Source organism: Doryrhamphus excisus, chromosome 8 (assembly GCF_030265055.1).
Source record: "Doryrhamphus excisus isolate RoL2022-K1 chromosome 8, RoL_Dexc_1.0, whole genome shotgun sequence".
Taxonomy (NCBI): domain Eukaryota; kingdom Metazoa; phylum Chordata; class Actinopteri; order Syngnathiformes; family Syngnathidae; genus Doryrhamphus; species Doryrhamphus excisus.
In genome coordinates this window covers 15,526,037-15,546,995 of record NC_080473.1, presented here as the reverse complement: position 1 = coordinate 15,546,995, position 20,959 = coordinate 15,526,037, and the positions used below count along the sequence as shown (strand labels likewise).

Below are 20,959 nucleotides of genomic sequence, written 5' to 3'. Positions count from 1 at the left end.
CACACAACACACAGTCGCACGTGCACGCCATGTCATGCTTTATTCATGAGACGGCATGCAGGCCTCTGGTCGGATGCTTTAAGGGTGTTTCTTTTTCCAACTTATTCCTTTCATCATGTCTTTATTTGAATCGGAGTTCTTCTTCACTTTGGATTCTTTTAGCAGACAGGATTGAGCAAGACCGTGAGAGAGGGATGAAGAGAGAGAAAAGAGAGAGACATAGATAAGTATTTTTAGCTCTATGACCTATTTCTCCAGTGCTACCTAACTGACAGTCAGTCAGCTCCACTGCTTCTGGGACCTTGCGTGATTTCCATCCAGGAATGTGCACTTCAAGTCCAAATGGAAGAGGTGCGGTCGGAGGGGGGGAAGAGGAGAGAGATGAGTCTCACGTTTGCGTACGTGCACTTGATTTGTTTTTATCACCGTTTCTCAGGGGTGGTAGTCACCAATCCGGTGCTTCTCTCTGCAGCTCCTGTTGGGATGCAGACAGGGGAGGAGTAAGTAGTTGTTGGCGGTGGCGGTGGTGGGGTGTTTTCAAAGGGCGGGAGGGGGTTAAAGTGAGAAATCACCAGCCCCGTACGCTCACATGCGCACACCGGGCCAGATCCAGGGCCGAGGAGTCCATCGCTGTTATAAGAGGCCAAGTGCAGTGGCAATAAATCTCACCTGAAGGAGCTGCTCAGAGGCAGATTGCCTTACGCTGATTTACTGCCCTTAATACACACTGCAGCTATAGCTATATGCGCTATATACACCCACACACCAAGAGCAGATATGCATGCGAGCGTGAGATAGACATAAATATTTGTGCACACAAAAACTGCATTTCTGTAAAGATAAGATAACGCCTGTATATACGAGGCGTCATCATATACTTCCATATATTCTTACCATCATTTCCATGCACATATGTGACCCTTTTCTGTGCTGCACTAAAACTGGAGACTCATCTAACATACTGCAGGACTTGTATATATTAGTAGGCGAGAGAGAGCGAGAGACATTTCAGCGAGCGAGCGAGTGGAGGGCAGTGGAAAAGAAATTGAATTGAGGGTGGTGGGGACGTGGAGGGTTAGAGTGGGGGGGTGGATTGGTACGGGTGATATTGCATAGTTTAATCTGTTGAGTTCAGCCATGGAGGGACCGAGTTGGGGGAGGGGAGGAGCAGTTACAGAAGGCCGCCTGATATTATGTCTCGACTGTGCACACACACACACACACACACACACACACACACAAGGCCAGGAAACACCAACGTGTGTGTCTTTGTGCTTTTAGTGCCTGTGAGCAAGTGCACAGATGGACGGCTGTGGGTAAAACAGGTGTGCGGACCAGGTGTGCAGACTTCAGTATATTGGCACAAGTGTTTTTGCAAGCTTAAAATAAAAATTCCCGCACTCGCATACATTTACACAGCTCTTCACCGGGATGTGACAATAATTATTTCATAAAGTCATCGACACACGGTGTAGTTCATTGCCACATGGTGCGGTTTCACAAAGCACAAATGCACCCTGGCTTTTTATTAGACACTAAAAATGCTGTAATATTTCTCACCAGCGGCATCAATGATTGTGTTTCACCTCTAGGGGGAGCTATGTGTTCCCCTATTGCAATTTAATGAGCGTTAATTGCTGTGAACAGGAACTAGAGTTGGCAATGTGTCTCATAGAGAGACACAGAGGGAAGATGAAACATTGGACTGAGCTGAAGTGGGCTGCTTCTGCTGGACAGGACTTGCGAGAATTCAATTCAGACAATGGATTCCTCTGGGTGTGCCTGGTGGGATTGCTGTGTCTGTCTGTCTTTCACGGCGTCCTTTTCCTCCGTGCAGTCGGCTCACAACAACTCACACAATACAGGCTTTAAAAAATAGTTTGAATACACTCAACTACAGTAGCTTTCAATAGGTTAGGATTGGCTAATACTGCATGTGCTGTAAATACTGTACACCAGGGGTCTCAAACTCAATTTACCTGGGGGCCACTGGAGCTAGGGTCTGGGCGAGGCTGGGCCGTATCAGGTTTTACAAAAAAAAAATATATATTAAAAACAGAAAAATGTATAAACTTTGCTTTGGTTCCGATTTTCTACAATAAAAGCTCTGATAAAACATTCCACTGTTCTCAAATATCTTAATTTTTATTTTTCTACACAAAATAAGAAATAAAATCAATAAACAAATCAAGAATAAAGAAAATCAATCAATCAGTAATAAATAAATAAATATAATAATAATAAAAGGGCAAATAATAAAAACTTAAGAAAGCACATATAGTTGGTGGGTAGACAAATGATTTTTTTCAGATTAAAATGAACAAAGCATTATTAGAGCCCTGTAGACATGACAAAACACGACTATAGTCACATTTATACTCTTTTTATTTACAACATATTGCGCAACTGCAGGGTCTTGAGACACATGCTAACTCGCAAACTAGAGAGCTAGCCACCTAAACGGTAGCCTTCAAGTTATTTCCTTTGAACTTAAAAAGCCGACAAATTACCACTTCCACACGGATAGGGAGGATAACTATTAACAGTTATTTAACCTTTAACATGAACATTAATCAAACGTAATAATTTTTTCTGGGTACATGATACCATACAGCATCCATATCAAACTTGCGCGGGCCGAACATTAAACTTTCATATCAAGGCGGGGGCCTCAAACTAGTGTCCTGCGGGCCACATTTGGCTCGTGGGCCGCGTGTTTGAGACCTGATTTTTCAAAATCAGTTCAGTTTTTGTTAATTTCAATTATATATAGCACATCATGACTGGTTCAAGACTCTTCATCCTTGTATTTAGCAAACATCAACTGCTTGTATTGTTTCTTGAATTGGCTCATCGTTGTGCATTGTTTGATTTCCTTACTCAATCCATTCCATAGTTTGATTCCACATACTGAAATGCTATGGCTAGCATAACGTAGTCCTAGCATAGAAGTGTTTCAAATGTACTTCTTCCCTGAGATCATATTTCTCCTCTCTTGTAGAGAAGTATTATATGATATTTTTAGCTAATTGCTTATTTTTAGCCTTACGCATTATTTTAGCTGTTTGAAGATGAACTATATCAGCAAGTTGAAGTATTTGTGATTTTAGAAATAAGGAGTTAGTAAGTGATTGAGGAATACATCAACAGATGGTGATGGTTCTATTCAAACTGGCTCTATACCAGTCTCATCATCAGGAGGCCAGGATGACACCCAATGGTGCATTAACTGTCTATAAAGGAATAGGAATGTATAACTTTAACCACAATGTCAACAACACGGTAAAAACATAAAGTAAACTGAAAAATATTCATCTCATTAAGGTATTTTCAATCTGATACCGATACTACAGTGGTATTGGTGGGATTGATATTGGGATCGATCCAATCCGGGGGTCCTTACAGATATAATAATGTCTTTTGTTATGGTGATTGTGTTTGCATGCATCATATCGTGAGGTGTAACCATATTATTGTCACATCTCTCCCAAATGATGCAGTATACTTCTACACAACTGTCCCATACAATATTAATAAAGGTTGTTAAAATGATACCACCCTCTCATTATCAATGCAAACTGCATATTCTTATCTCAAGGTTGAGTTTTTATAAAAGCCCTTTCGTTAGATTGTGCAAGTATACCTAATAAAGTTATGTTTTTGTGCTTTTGCATGTTCTCTATGATCCCAGTCATGCATTGGGGGGGGGGGGGGGGGGGTGTTGTGTTTGTGCGGTTCCACGGTCAAAACCAGTGTTGAATCATTTCTGACATTTTTGTTCATCATAGCTTCTTTGTGTTGTTGAAAGTATTTCTAATTGCACTTAAGAGTTTGTAACTACAATTAGCTGAATGAATCCTGATAAATAGAAAAAAAATACAAATGTTTGGAAAAAGACATTTATTTTACGTTGAGGAGTAGAAAGTGGTTTGTTGTTAAAATGTGTGGTCTGACGCTTAATTTGGTTTCTGGATGAGTCCGTCTGTGGTGAGTAATCTCCACAACCATCTTGACCACAGCGGTGCTGCGGTGAGTATGAAGCAGAAAATATCAGATGTTTATTTCAAACCATGAACTGTAACAATGTTTAATACATGTTTGTTTTAATATAATGTTTAATACATATAGTACATTAGTTTGGCTTCTTTGCCTTGTGGACATGTCTTCGGACCAAACCCAATTCTACCCCCTTACCCCTTGTCTTAGCCCAGAGCTCCAGAGTTCTTTAGCCTCCTTGTTGCAGCTCCCACGCTGAGCTTTGTGATTTTTTAATTCTGAAGTGGCGGAAATGTGGATTTTATGAAATATTCGACTCCCTGCAAGTGCGTGACATTTTCTCTGTTGATTGAATGAGCAAGAGAAGGGCAGTGACAGTCAGTGGAACGCGAACGCGACATCATCAGAGTATACCCCCCCCTCACCCCTGTAAACTATCCATGACAATATACTAAAAAAGAGAAATATCGGCACTAAATATAGTATATTCTGAATAGATACATTCTTTGGCTTCAATGCCAAGGACACTAACCCCCCCCCTCCAAGACCACACCCCCATCCGATCCGAGTACACCCTTTTCTGATAAGGCTTTTTCTGAAAAGTGCCTAACTGCAAATGGGCGTAAGAGAGCGACAACCACGGAAGGTTGAGCACAGCAAACAGCTGCTATATTAGCTGCAGCGCACATCCTAAGCAGGGGGAAGCTGGTCACAGATGGAGAATGCATGAACGAATCATTCATAACAACATCACAGGATCTATTATCTGAATTAAAGGGAACCTGTTATTCTTGTTCCCATCCCTTTGTATTGAGTTGTGGACTCCTTTCGAGCAACTACACACGATGACCTGCACATAAGGCTTTCTAGATCTTCCAGATTCTACACCTCCTCCATGGAGATCTGTTCCCAGACAGCTGGGATAGGCTCCAGCATGTCCACCCACAACCCTCGTGAGGATAAGCGGTATAGAAAATGAATGAATGAATGTTTTATGGCCGATCAGTCGAGGGTGTACCCTGCCTCTCGCCCAAAGACAGCTGGGATAGGCTCCAGCATGTCCACGACCCTCATAAGGATAAGGGGTATAGAAAATGAATGAATGAATGAATGAATGTTTGTGGCCGACCAGTCCAGGGTGTACCCTGCCTCTCACCCAAAGACAGCTGGGATAGGCTCCAACATGTCCACCCACGACCCTCGTGAGGATAAGCGGTATAGAAAATGAATGAATGAATGTTTTATGGCCGATCAGTCGAGGGTGTACCCTGCCTCTCGCCCAAAGACAGCTGGGATAGGCTCCAGCATGTCCACGACCCTCATAAGGATAAGGGATATAGAAAATGAATGAATGAATGAATGTTTGTGGCCGACCAGTCCAGGGTGTACCCTGCCTCTCACCCAAAGACAGCTGGGATAGGCTCCAACATGTCCACCCACGACCCTCGTGAGGATAAGCGGTATAGAAAATGAATGAATGAATGAATGTATGTTTTTTGGCCGACCAGTCGAGGGTGTACCCCGCCTCTCACCCAAAGACAGCTCGGATAGGCTCCAGCATGTCCATGACCCTCATAACGATAAGCGGTATAGAAAATGATGAATGAATGAATGTATGTTTTTTGGCCGACCAGTCGAGGGTGTACCCCGCCTCTTAGTTTGAGGCCCCCGCCTTGATATGAAAGTTTAATGTTAGTGCGGCCCGCGCAAGTTTGATATGGATGCTGTATGGTATCATGTACCCAGAAAAATGTTTTACGTTTGATTCATGTTCATGTTAAAGGTTAAATAACTGTTAATAGTTATCCTCCCTATCCGTGTGGAAGTGGTAAGTTTTTGGTTGATTTAAGTTTAAAGGAAACAACTTGAAGGCTACCGTTTAGGTCGCTAGCTCTCTAGTTTGCGAGTTAGCATGTGTCTCAAGACCCTGCAGTTGCGCAATATGTTGTAAATAAAAAAGTATAAATGTGACTATAGTCGTGTTTTGTCATGTCTACAGGGCTCTAATAATGCTTTGTTCATTTTAATATGAAAATTATAATTTATCTACCCACCAACTATATGTGGTTTCTTAAGTTTTTATTATTTGCCGTTTTATTATTATTATTATATTTATTTATTACTGATTGATTGATTTTCTTTCTTCTTGATTTGTTTATTTGTTTATTTTGTGCAGAAAAATAAAAATGAAGATATTTGAGAACAGTGGAATGTTTTATCAGAGCTTTTATTGTAGAAAATCGGAACCAAAGCACTGAAAAAGTTTTTTTCAAATATTTTTCTGTTTTTAATAAATGCGTTTTTTTTTTTTTTTTTGGAAAACCTGATGCGGCCCAGCCTTGCCCAGACCCTAGCTCCAGTGGCCCCCAGGTAAATTGAGTTTGAGACCCCTAGCTTAGAGTGAACAAATCCTCCCTACTTTAAACAGAAGTAAGATAACTCACACCCATTTGGTCATTTGGTCATCATGTTCTTGCAAATTGTGAAATGTGAGACCTTATTCTTATAATAATTGGACATTGACCTTAGGCTACATCTCAGTATAAGCACATATCTTTTCATGATCAGCATTCTTTCATTTCAATAAATGAATTAAGCAAATCAAAAGAATATACTATTATATTTGTTCAAAGCAGGCGCAGCTGAAAGCTCCAACTTTCTCTGATGCCCCGAATAATGGCTTTCATGGTCTCCATAATATGTCTGCAGCTCTTTTTTTAAACAACTGGATAAAAGATGTGCTATCAGCGAGCGATGTCCTTGCCGAAAAATGAGCTTTTCACAGGTCATCTTGCTCCCATCCGTTTCTTTGTCCCTCGCTGGTCACACTTATCCATCTCCTTCGTCCTTATCACGCTATATTCTGACGACCTTTTTTTTTTAATCACACTGTCTTCTTCTACGTCTTCTTTGGCTCTCCTTTCCTTCCATTTCACAAACATGCAAATAGCCACGCATGCTCCCTATCTCAGTGATAAAGAATTGGGAGTAGCCAAATTGGAAGCCATTTTCTTCAGCTGTCAACTTACAGTATTATTGGGGCACTTTTTTCAATATCTTTATGGACAGCAGGGGGGAATGTGATGGAGGGTGGTGGATTTGAAGTGAGTGGGTGCTTAGAGAGGAGATGGATGGGGAGCTCTTTGGTGGCTTATTTTACATTTTCAATGTATTCCCTTTTTTCCCACTCGGTCTTTCTCTGTGTTATTTCATGTTGTCGTTGTCAAGTCTTCTATTTATTGTTTTCCCCTAAATATATGAAAAAATAGGACTGTGATGTGTTAATATGAGGCAGGGTGCTTTTACGTAAATTTAGGTAGAATGTGTTTTCTTTTTAATTGGCACATTTTATAAAAGCAGTTGTCATGTTCTTCCTCAATTTGTGTTCTGAAAAAAGATTCTGCACAATTTCTAATCAAGTGGATGTATATATTTTACTTAATTTTATCCCTAAGAAAATGCTTTTTAAGAGGAAAAATACAACGTTAATAGTGGTAGCAAATGTACTGTATTAGTTATGTTGCATTTTATTGCAGTAATTATTGCAGTAACTCTTAAAGGGGAGCTATTATGCTTTTTCCTCTTTTCTATAAATGTAGACATAAATGTAGATATATGTTGTATTCTCGTGTTAAAACATGCCAAAGTTTCATATAATGAGGTTTACGTATTTGGAAGTCAGCCTTAAAAAAGTTTTGGATGGCTCAAAACGCTCTGTTTCAAAAGGCGTGGTAAAACCATTCCTTTGTGATGTCACAGACGGTCAGACTTCCTTATATGGTTCATAGTTAGAAAGCACTGTCTGACCAATCACAGTGAAGTTGTCAGATGGAATGAATGAAAACAGACCGTTTTGTCGGGAAGCACAAATGAAAGGAAATACAGCTGGAATAGGTGCAGATTCTGGAAAATCTAAAAGGTTTTCTGTGTGGGTTATTGTGTGTAGCTGCTCTATAGGAGACCACAACTCTATACAAATGGTCGAAAAATGAGCATGCATGCATGGGCTTACAGGGATGAGTACTGCTACAGCATTAAAATAGTAAAGTATGTGATAATATTGCTGCAACATACACAGATGCTCACACACACACACACACAGACACACACCATAGCTGTAAAGACATATTCTCTTCAAGAGACAGTGGCCTGCTCATTTGCAGTGACATATTAACAAACATTGGCATGCTTTGCCCCCGCATATTGTTGCCCCGATCACATCCTTTAAATGTCACATGTCCAGTGTTGGCCTGCATGGTTGCAGGATTAGTACAGGAGGCTTTAAAATGCTATACACACACACACACTGCCAGCATCTCCTCTGCTAGAGCTCATGGTTGAATGCAGTACGGTGGGGGAAGTCATTTTTACCCCTCTTATAAATATATGAAATGGACAGATTTTTATGGTAACATAAAAAAACAACATCCAAAAAAATCCTTCAAGTTGCCAAGTGACAGCCTCAAACTATCATTCATTCATTCATTCATTTTTTTAACGCTAATCCTCACAATGGTCGCGGGGGTGCTGGAGCCTATCCCAGCTGTTTTCGGGCGACAGGCGGGGTACACCCTGGACTGGTGGCCAGCCAATCCCAGGGCACATATAGACAAACAACCATTCACACTCACATTCATACCTATGGACAATTTGTTAATTAACCTAGCATGTTTTTTTGGAATAGCGGCACGGCGGTCGAGTGGTTAGTGCGCAGACCTCACAGCTAGGAGACCCAGGTTCAATTCCACCCTCGGCCATCTCTGTGTGGAGTTTGCATGTTCTTACTCTCCGGGTACTCCGGTTTCCTCCCACATTCCAAAAACATGCTAGGTTAATTAGCGACTCCAAATTGTCCATAGGTATGAATGTGAGTGTGAATGGTTGTTTGTCTATATGTGCCCTGTGATTGGCTGGCGACCAGTCCAGGGTGTACCCCCCGCGACCCTCGTGAGGAAAAAGCGGTAGAGAATGAATGAATGTTTTTGGAATGTGGGAGGAAACCGGGGAGAACATGCAAACTCCACACAGAGATGGCCGAGGGTGGAATCGAACTCAGTTCTCCTAGCTGTGTGGCCTGCGCGCTAACCACTCCTACTCCGTCAGCAGCCTACCATCAATCAGTTTCATGGAAAGCAGTACTGTAGTCTAAGTAGTCTAAGTAGTCCAAGAAATCCTCCAAGACAGGAAGTGGAGGAATCTTGTACGGAATTAAGGTTGTAGGAGAAACAACAAGCAGCACTAGCGGGGTGCCGATGGCAAAGAACGGCCTTGCATTAGTAGTTTTTATACATTGACATTCAGTACTGCATGACCCTGCACGCGCATGTGTATTTACGACTTGTGGGTCTGTGTGTTGCGTTGTGTTGCGTTGTGTTGCGTTGTGTTGTGTGTAGAGCAGAGTGACCTTGGCGCCTCCACTCAGCAGGAACACCCAGGAGAAACGTGATTAACCGTAGCCAGATGAACAAGGAGGTGTGAACGCAAAATAAACGATGTCAAGCGAGTGTAAAAGTAAATAAAGATTCACTTATGAAGGAGAAGGAAGCCCGAGGTGCAAAGAGGAAGTGGAAACTAAAGCAACAGAGGAGTAGAAGAAGAGAAATAGGGTCGAGAGGAAAGGTGACGTCTAATCCTTTTGTTGGGGTTCTTTTTCTCCCCCCCCCCACAGGCAATCTGGAGGTGCAGTCATCAAGAACAGGTAAGAGACGGGAGGGAGAGAATGGCGCTGAATGTTAATCAAACTCAATCAAGTATGAGTGAAGAAGGTGCCACATTTTACTGTGTGTGTCTTATATTGTGTGTGTGTGTGTGTGTGTGTGTGTGTTTGCTAGCTCATCTGCTGCAGTTTAATGGGATTGTGGAAGCTTATCTCAACAATCGTACACACAGGGACCATTTACAGGACACCTTCTTTTTTTTTTTTCAACTGGAAACGCTTAAAACAGTTTTTTGGGGGGGGGGCACCAGTTTCCATGACAACAGCATTGAAAACACATTTACAGAGGGGCATGTTATTACTTCTGACTAAATGCTGGAAGCTGGTATTTGTGGAAACAGATGATACAAGTGTGTAGTGTATAAGTATGTGCAAGTACTTCACAATAACAAAAAAACACGCTTTTTATTCACTTGTTTTGTTTCTTAACAGCAGTATTTTTTTTTACAAAATGACAACTTCAATTTCAATTTCTGACCTGAACAACCCAAAATTATACTGTTTTGGGTTGTTCGGTTATTCAGCAATTATTTTCACCCTGCTGATAAAAACCAATTTTTTTTCCCGTGTTGTATATGTTTTGACTACTAACATAAATACTTGCAAATACTATACACTGCAGATCTTCAAGTTCCCTTATTATACAGTAAACCTCGGATATATCGGATTCAATTGTTCCCACTGGTTTTGTCCGATATAAGCGAAATCCGTTATATGCGTATACCGGAAAATGTCCGTTTTACGCATATATCGGATTTATATCCGGTATATGCGTAAATGGGATTTTATCCGTTATAAAAAGGCACTTCCTTGACTATGTTTCCAATGCACCTGGACGCGCAGGCAACGCTGCAAATGACGTCGTATAGCGGCCTGTCACGATTCGGCGAATCGGAGCGCCACGATGCAGCCATCCGATATATGCGAGGGAAATTTAATGGAAATGCATTGGAACGGGACTGGAGATTTTGTCCGAAATAGGCGAAATCCGTTATAAAAAATCCGATATATGCAATGAATTTTTATTGGAAATGCATTACAGAAAAATCGGTTCTTTTTTATCTGTCCGTTGTGAGCGAATTTCCGATATATCCGAGTCCGATATATCCGAGGTTTACTGTACTACTTTTCAACCATTTCATATCAGTCTTAGAAGTAAGCCAATAGTGTATTGGAAGTGCGTTGGCCAAAATCTAGTCACTTTAAAAGTACTTGTTGTATGCCCAAATGGGAACACACTGGTTTGTGTGTCTGCAGTAGAAGTGTGTGACTCCAGAAAGTACTACAGTGCACTTTATTCATTTTTGCAGTAAACCCTCGTTTATTGCGATTTATTGGTTCCAGACCCAAGTATAGGTGAATTTTTGTGAAGTAAGAAATTGAATATTTTTGTAGTTAGCGCATAGAATACTAGTTCCCGACCTTCTAAATACGTATTTTAGCATGATTATAGATTTGATTATAGTAAATATAATAGAAAATATGACATCTTAGACATAAGACATAACATAGACTCACATGTTAGCATTGACAGCGTACTTCCTTAAGTGGCTAATGTCTCATCAATGTAATGTTACTGACAGAAACCAGCGACTACCAGTGTAGAATACTGTTTGTTGTTTCGTTTAGCGTACTGTAGTTCTCTGTAGTTTTTATTTGAAGTGGGTATGTTTGGGGAGACCACTTACAAAGAAGTCACAGGACAGGTACTGAATCCATTTCTGGGTTTTTGTCTGATTCGAATCCAGGATTAATTGATTTAATGCATTATTTTAGCTGACACATATCCAAACCGGGCCACATAATTATGAATTAATTCCAGTCTAATTAATTTGTAGACAAAAGTGTGTGTGTGTGTGTGTGTGTGTACACACATTTAAAAGTGACACTTTCCTTCCTCCGGTCCAGTCTCGGTGAAGAGTTCTACAAGGAGGCCATTGAGCACTGCCGCAGCTACAATGCTCGTCTATGTGCCGAGCGATCCATGCGTCTCCCCTTCCTGGACTCCCAGACAGGTGTGGCCCAAAGCAACTGCTACATCTGGATGGAGAAGAACCACCGTGGACCAGGTGGGTGTCTGGGCATGGAAGCTACCCCATCACAAAGGGTTTTTTTTTTTTATTCTCTATCCTCTGGCATCCTCGATCATTTCATTCTTCTGGTCTCCTTAGCTTCCAGCTCGTGCCACCTCCTTTTTTTCTTCCTTTACACTTTCTAACATTAGTGTATTTTGGCAGTCAGACACCCCCGTGGCGATGATACGCCGCTGGCACCAGCTGCTCCTGAGAGACACTTGTGCAAGCTGTTTGTACTTTTTTTTTGCCAGAAGTCTTTTACTTAGTTTGTTGGGTGCCACAATAACAACATAAAACACACCATCAAATACATTGTTATGATATTGCATGCATCAGAAAGTAATATTTTTTTTCTTCTTTATTTCGAACATCATCCAAAGCACAATAAAACAAACATAAATCAAGACAAATAAAAATACCTATGTACATACAGTAAACCTCGGATATATCGGACTCGGATATATCGGAAATTCGCTCACAACGGACAGATAAAAAAGAACCGATTTTTCTGTAATGCATTTCCAATAAAAATTCATTGCATATATGGGATTTTTTATAACGGATTTCGCCTATTTCGGACAAAATCTCCAGTCCCGTTCCAATGCATTTCCATGAAATTTCCCTCGCATATATCGGATGGCCGCATCGTGGCGCTCCGATTCGCCGAATTGTGACAGGCCGCTATACGACGTCATTTGCAGCGTTGCCTGCGCGTCCAGGTACATTGGAAACATAGTCAAGGAAGTGCCTTTTTATAACGGATAAAATCCCATTTACGCATATACCGGATATAAATCCGATATATGCGTAAAACGGACATTTTCCGGTATACGCATATAACGGATTTCGCTTATATCGGACAAAACCAGTGGGAACAATTGAATCCGATATATCCGAGGTTTACTGTATAAACATACATGTTCGAAAGGGAATGGGAAGAAGTCAAGACTTATCTTAGTCCCACCCCCCTAACCACCCAGATTCCAACCTCATCCCAACAAAACATATATTATTCCAGTGGGTTTCAACCTTTTTTGAGCCACATTTTTACATTGTAAAAATCTTGTGGCACACCACTAACCAAAAATGTTCCAAAATGTCACCACGACCTCACACGTGCATCAATAAGTCTATGGGAGGAACAAGGTAGGTGTTGCCACACGGACCAATATTACATTGCTCTGCCAGTCTTTACACCACAGACACTCCACAGTAGCCATGTTTTTACATCACCACTTTTTCTCTTTCCGAATGACCTTTCGGGAAACAATGGTATCCATGGAAAGGAATATTCCAATCTCTTGTCTACATGCGCCGTGAAAATCAAACAGAATAGTCAATAGGGCATGCCCAGTAAAACATAAACATCAACATCACGTGATTTCGACTTCTCCGAGTTTTTCTTTCACTTGTTGGAATAACTGTATTGCCAGTTTTTCGTCTGTCCAGTCTTGAAATTTAGTTTGAATCAAAAACAAACTTTGCTTAGTCCAGTGCCGATTGCTGGCCTCCATTTTTAAAAGTGAAGAACGTCTGGATCTGCGTGTTACGTCATATCTGAGCATGCGCTGAAAGAACGCACCCGGGATCAATTTAAACAGGAAAAGATCACATTCAATCTTGCTAATATTTTATAATTAAACTCAGGACATGTTTTATATAGATATATATATATTCTTTTTTAATAAAACTGCACTTGTGAATAAAGTATAGAAGGGTTTAGATCAGGGGTGGGCAAACTTTTTGACTCGCAGGCCGCTTTGAGTTAACAAAATTGTCTCGGGGGGGGCAGAATATATATTTAATACGCACTATTTTACGCTTATAATTCTGACAGTCCGCATTGAATTATTAGTCTAATTTTATCTGTAAAAGTGTCATACTATCAGCTGTCACTATCAGACCACAGCAAATTACGAAATTTAATTTTACAGTTTTGTTTTTTCTGAATCAAACATCCGACTTGACTTATGTTGCCAGCTGTTGTTAAAATTGTTAAAATTTGAAATATTTAGAAGCAGTTGATGTTTGCTAAATAATCACTAATAAATACAATAAATCACTATATTGACAGTTACTATGGTACCCATTATGTCATTGTATGGTCATATCACCTCATACTTCGGTACGTGACAAACAAAAAAACAAAAAAAAACCTTATACCATATTAGGAAAGCAGGAAGTGATCAAATTATTATGTCATTGTAGGGTCACATCACCTCGTACTTCGGTACGAGGTACATTATTTAAAAAAAACAAAAAAAAAAACTTAAACTGTATTATGGAAAGCAGGAAGTGAACAAATGTAACAGTTAGTGATTGTAAAAGTACCAGATGGAGGGGTAGGATTTAATAAGCTTTGCTTCTTCCTACTCCTTTTGGACATGTGGAACTGTGAACTGATTATGTGATGCATTCAATTGTAATCTGATGCATGTTCAAATGAAATTAAACCATTACCATTACTATAGAAAGCAACTGGCGGGCCGGATTCAAACGCTTAGTGGGCCGCATGTGGCCCCCGGGCCGTAGTTTGCCCACCCCTGGTTAAGATTCTGTTTCACAGATGGCGGTAATGCACACCAAAGCTGCTTGCCAACCGCCAATAAACAAGAGAAGAAGAAAAACACCAGGAAGAAGAAGGCACCCTGACAACTTTCCGTTTGAGCGGGTACAAGATACCTCAATCGGATTGGTTAAAGGAATATTCCATCCCTGTTCAATTCTTACCGTTTGAGCAAATAAACCAAAGTGAATTGGAATATTTGGGTCCATGTATACTATTGACATAATGGCTATTGACATCATATTTGTAAATGATAAAGTGATATTGGATAATTCCTCACGGCACACCTGACGGTTTCTCAAGGTACACTAGTGTGCCGTGGCACAGTGGTTGAAAATCACTGTATTATTCCTTGACTACCAGAATGAAAAAACCCCACATCCAAGCACCCTCACCCAGCTTGAGGCACCCAACTACGTGCTAAGGGCAACCACTTTATTACTAGTCATCGTATCGTACATAGTCCAGTACAAAAGAAAGAAAGAATGAACCCACTCCAACTATACCTGATGACCACACCAGTCATCACAAGCTAACATGGATATAAAAAACATCAATGTTTGTGGTATTGTTTCAGTGACATTGAAAAATAAATGTGAGAGAAAAAAGAAAAATGTTTTTTAAAATACCTCAAATTAAATAATCACACTTGAGTCGTACTACAGTAAACCTCGGATATATCGGATTCAATTGTTCCCACTGGTTTTGTCCGATATAAGCGAAATCCGTTATATGCGTATACCGGAAAATGTCCGTTTTACGCATATATCAGATTTATATCCGGTATATGCGTAAATCGGATTTTATCCGTTATAAAAAGGCACTTTCTTGACTATGTTTCCAATGTACCTGGACTGGGCAATGAAAAGAGACGTAAGGTAATGAGAATTTAACTTTATTGGACTCTGAGCATAACAAATTGTTAATTAAGCTAGGCCCTGTTACGCCCGTCAGGCCTACGTTATTTCCAATATTGAGGTTAAGATCTCATTCACTGCTGTGCTAGTATTATTGACGTCACTCACTTTTATATTTGTCCTAAATCTGGAGCCAGGAGAAAGACAATAGCCAGTGACATCAACAAGATTAGCATAACGATGCGGCCATCCGATATGTGCCAGGGAAATTTAATGGAAATGCATTGGAACGGGACTGGAGATTTTGTCCGAAATAGGCGAAATCCGTTATAAAAAATCCGATATATGCAATGAATTTTTATTGGAAATGCATTACAGAAAAATCGGTTCTTTTTTATCTGTCCGTTGTGAGCGAATTTCCGATATATCCGAGGTTTACTGTACTTCCCTTTTGTCACCGCTATCCCAACTACTGTGTTTTCCCCTTCATTTCAGGCATTTCAGTGTCTGCAGTCATTAGCCACAATGTATGCATTATGCATTATGGTTATCTCCCAACTGAGTTGTGTTTTTTTATGTTTTGAGCTTCAGGTCACGCGCCAGGTCAGTTGTACACATATCCCGCACGCTGCTGGCGCAAGAAGAGGCGGCTAAACATCCTGGAGGACCCACGGCTCGTACCGATTGAGTTCAAGATTGGTAAGGGGGAAATGGAAGCACAGACTTATAGTATACAGATGTATATATATATATATATATGGTATATATATGGCGGCTTGAGGTTTTATTTAGGAGGAGTAATGAGGCCCTGACCAATGTCCCAATGTCTTGTCATCACATCACGGTGTCTTTTCTCGTTGCAACGACCGCTTTACCAGATTATGAGGCCTCTCTAAAAAAGGAGGGGGGTATTCCAGATGGCCCCGTGCTGGAGTCGCTGCTCGCTGGGGAAACCATAGACAAGAAGGTGGAAACAAAAGAGGAAGAGCCGATGAGCGAGTGTCAGGTGAGGAATGTCGTTGCTTTTGTGTCTTTTTAGTTTGTTTTAGTTTTCTTGGTCTGTCTCTAATATTCCTCAGGAGTCGTTATCGTTAATGTCAGAGCAAAAAGTAGGACAGGGTGGAAATGTGAGATGAAGCTGCGGCAAATCTCTCCTCTAGCCTTAAGTGCACGAGCTGAGTCTAGCATCTGAGTGTACTATAACACTCACTGCACTGAGATGTTTGTCAATTTAGACTTTCAATGTGACATCATTGTTTTTGCTAATTGCACAACAAATTACAGAGAAATGTCATATGCTGTGTGACCTGGAAGGTGCTTGTCACTGCCGTCCTTCTACATAGAGGAAATTGCAATACTCTGATGAATGAATGAATGAATGAATGGATGGATGGACGCATGGATGAATGATGGATGAATGATGGATGAATGATGGATGGATTTGACTGCCAAGATAGATGATTGTATGTCCAAAGCGGGTTGGTGGATGGATGGATGGATGGATGGATGGATGGATGGATGCATGGATGGATGGATGGATGGATGGATGCATGGATGGATGGATGGATGATGGATGGATTTGACTGCCAAGATAGAGGATTATATGTCCAAAGTAGGTCGGTGGATGGATGGATGGATGCATGGATGGATGGATGCATGGATGGATGATGGATGATGGATGATGGATGGATTTGACTGCCAAGATAGAGGATTATATGTCCAAAGTAGGTGGTTGGATGGATGGATGGATGGATGGATGAATGATGGATGGATTTGACTGCCAAGATAGATGATTGTATGTCCAAAGTGGGTTGGTGGATGGATGGATGCATGGATGCATGGATGGATGGATGGATGCATGGATGCATGGATGCATGGATGCATGGATGGATGGATGGATGGATGGATGGATGATGGATGGATTTGACTGCCAAGATAGAGGATTATATGTCCAAAGTAGGTCGGTGGATGGATGGATGGATGGATGGATGCATGGATGGATGGATGGATGGATGGATAGATGATGGATGGATTTGACTGCCAAGATAGAGGACTATATGTCCAAAGTAGGTCGGTGGATGGATGGATGGATGGATGGATGCATGGATGGATGATGGATGATGGATGGATTTGACTGCCAAGATAGAGGATTACACTGGGGAACACTCAAAATGTTGCATTTAAAGTAAGACTTGTTTTTAGTCAATTTAAGTGTGCTGAGTTCAAATCTGAAGTTAGTTTTTTTCTGCAAGCTACAGATTTTATGCAATCTTTAATTTTTATTAAAAATAGAAAAAAATCGAGCATTATTATAGGATATTGCAATGTCAGCCACAAATCAGTATATTTAACAAGGCAAAAGAAACAGAACATTAAAATGTGATTTTAGATTAAAGTACACCATTGTTAGAAGTGCCATATGTTTTTCTGGAAGCGTTTCTCAGAAAACAGTCTTTATCGCAACGTGAAATAAGCATAATTTACAACGTTCTTCAGATAAGAGTCAATCACAGCTAATAACGCTTATCACTTTCTGTCAGTACAGTATTTTAGCCAGGCAGGAATTTGCGTTTGTAACTTTTGCGTTTGTACACTTCATCTGGGCAATCTCGTTTAATACTCCAGCAGTAGTCGGCCATCATACTTTTGTCCCAGCGACCTTGGTAGCGTTCTTCCATGATCTTTAGGTCTTGGTGGAACCGCTCTCCTTGTTCGTCACTCACAGCCCCCAGGTTTTCAGGGAACTGGTAAAGGTGGCTGTTCAAGAAATAAGCTTGATGCTCATGTTGCACCTGAGAGCACGAAAAGCGAGGAGCATTCTGTTCACAAGTTCATTGTAGTTCTCTGCCTTGTTGTTTCCAAGGAAGTTCTAAACGACTGCCACAAAGGATAACCATGCCGCCCTCTCCAAGGCGGTCATCTTGGCAACAAACTGATCATCACGAATGAGGGTTTGAATCTGTGGGCCATCAAACACACCTGCTTTGATCTTCTCGAACGACAACATTCACCTTCGGTATCCAGTGCCTTGACAAATTGTTTCATCAAACTTAGTTTGATGTGCAGAGGAGGAAAGATGATCCTATCTCTGTCAACAATTGGGTCATGTGTGATATTTGGCATGCCTGCTTCAAGGGTTTCACGAACAGGCCAGTCCTTCTGGACCCAGTGTCTGTCTCGTGCTCGACTGTCCCACATGCAGAGGAAACATGAAAACTTGGTGAAACCTTTCTGTTGACCAAGAAGGAAGTTTACCATTTTCAAGTCTACACAAATGATCGAGTTGTGCTCACGATATTTTAAGAATTCCATGACCATTCTGATGTCATCATAGTCTTCCCGCAGATGAACTGAATGACCTACAGGCACTGCCCTGTAAACATTGCCATTATGCAAAAGAACACATTTGAGACTGCGTTTAGAACTGTCTATAAAGAGCCGCCATTCAGTTGGATCATAGTGAGGAACACCCAGTTCTTTGAGAAGACCTGGGATATCATGGCAGTAAACAAACTGTCTGTCTTCAGAAAAGAAGGTCACAAAAAGCTGGTCGCGCTTTCTGTAATATGACACTTTAACAGTGTGATCAACAAGATTTTTGCCTTGTAATCTTGATGCCAAAAGCTCAGCTGCTTTCTTTGAAAGACCTAAATCCCGAACTAAGTCATTCAGTTCAGTTTGGGGAAGAGGCTTGGGGACTGGGGGAGATTCAGTCTCTGAAGAACATTCCTCGGATCAGTTTCTGGCAATTCATTGTCACAACTGTCTTCCTCGTTCGTATCATGTCCAATGTCTTTATCGTTTAATGAAGGCAAACCTTTGAAAACTGGAACAGGAATGGAATCTATGTATATAATCTCAAAACGCATAGATTTGGGTTACGTAAGTTCATATATTTAGACTATTTCATCTATCTCAAATTGCATGAAAACTAGAGCTTATGGAGAAAAACTAATTTCAGATTTGAAATCAGCACCTAAAAATCATTCAGAATCAGTTAAAAAATCCAATGCAACAGAAAGTTGAAAAAATATTGTTCCCCAGTGTTATATGTCCAAAGTAGGTCGGTGGATGGATGGCTGGATGGATGATTGCATGGATGGATGGATGGATGAATGATGGATGGATTTGACTGCCAAGATAGAGGATTATATGTCCAAAGTAGGTGGTTGGATGGATGGATGGATGGATGGATGGATGGATGGATGGATGGATGCATGGATGGATGGATGGATGGATGAATGATGGATGGATTTGACTGCCAAGATAGAGGATTATATGTCCAAAGTAGGTGGTTGGATGGATTGATGGATGGATGCATGGATGGATAGGTTACATGTACTTTATATACAAATAAAAACCACAAATATTTTGCAGTTTTTCCCCAACAATTATTCACAGTATTCCAAACCACATTTTTCCCAAAAGTGAATGATTCTCTTATGTGTAACCTATATTAACATAAACGCCAAAGGAGTCAGTCCCTCACCAGCCATGACGCTCACCACACATCACTGAGATGCAGCTCGAGGATCAATTATCCGGAATGATTGTGTCCCCACCCATCTGTTTGTCATCCTTCATGGACCAGGAAGGAGTCTTCTTTTTTCACATTGTAGTTATTTGCGGTCATTACCACATTGATACATTTTTGCAGGGTACTCTTTTTTTCTGTCACTTCCTTGTGTTTATTCCTCATTATTCCACAAATGTAACAAATTCTACTATATGAAGAAAAATAACGAGGCTGCCCTCTCAATTACATAATCAATCAGACAGCGTTATTTCCTTATAAATGTCTAATAAATTCTAAATCAGCTGACTCGGGCACATTGGTGCAATTCTATGCTTGCACCCTTTTGAGGAGGCCCATTAAGACATCCATGGATAAGTTTGCTGTATAACAACCTGAATGTCCCACAAAGAGTAATGACCAAAGTTGATCAAACCCTGCTGTGATAGACAAGAACATATTGCTTTTCATGTGCTTTTCAACTTTACACATTTTCTCTCAAGTGCTAGTCAATTTGACATTTTCTTAAATTGCCCACATCGACATTCTTGATTTAATACCCCCCATGCTGAGCAGGTACAGTAGAGCCTCACTTTTAACGAGAATTACGCAAAACAAATGGACAAATGGCTATTTTGGCTGCTCTAGGTCAGTGGGTCCCAAAGCGGGGTAAGCGTACCCCCAGGAGTACGTCAATTGCTATAAGGGGTACATGCATAAAAATGAAAAACAATTAGCGCCTAACACTCAAAATTACGAGTGCGCCTGAACACATCAAATGTTTAGGAGACCGTAGCAGGAAGAAGACAAGAGCGGCAAGTTGTTCTTTGCTCCGTGTGCATCAGTTTGGTATGAAAGGAATATGCAGACTTAATCCATAGCCATCCTGAGTGGACAAATTGTTTAAAATAGTAATTAATTTAGAATAATTTAGAAGTTTAAATGAAGTCTATTCAATTGGAATGGATTGAAAGGGAACATGCCAACATCAGAGTAGAATAAAAGATATGTAGGATGTTTATCTATTATCTGTGTATCGCATGTTAAACCTTATCCTCATGTCACAAAATGTCGCAAAATACACATTTTTGACCCAGAAAAGTTATTAACCAATGAATTATCTTCAATATTTCAAGTTAATTAGCATAATAAGGTTAATGTTTTTTAAGTGTTCAGGACTAGGGGGTCAATGGCTTCAGGTCAAACATCTGAAGGAGTATATGACTGCAAAAAATG

The 20,959-nt window shown here is 40.7% G+C and overlaps 1 protein-coding gene across 1 annotated transcript in view; it reads left to right on the top strand.

Annotated features, from left to right (window-relative positions):
• The window catches only part of dpf1 (double PHD fingers 1), a 51,627-nt gene that overhangs the window by 2,558 nt on the left and 28,110 nt on the right, over window positions 1-20,959 (top strand). The window contains 4 exon segments of the mRNA XM_058080819.1: window positions 9,665-9,694; window positions 11,621-11,781; window positions 15,802-15,909; window positions 16,089-16,216. Coding sequence (XP_057936802.1) covers window positions 9,665-9,694; window positions 11,621-11,781; window positions 15,802-15,909; window positions 16,089-16,216 — 427 coding nt within the window.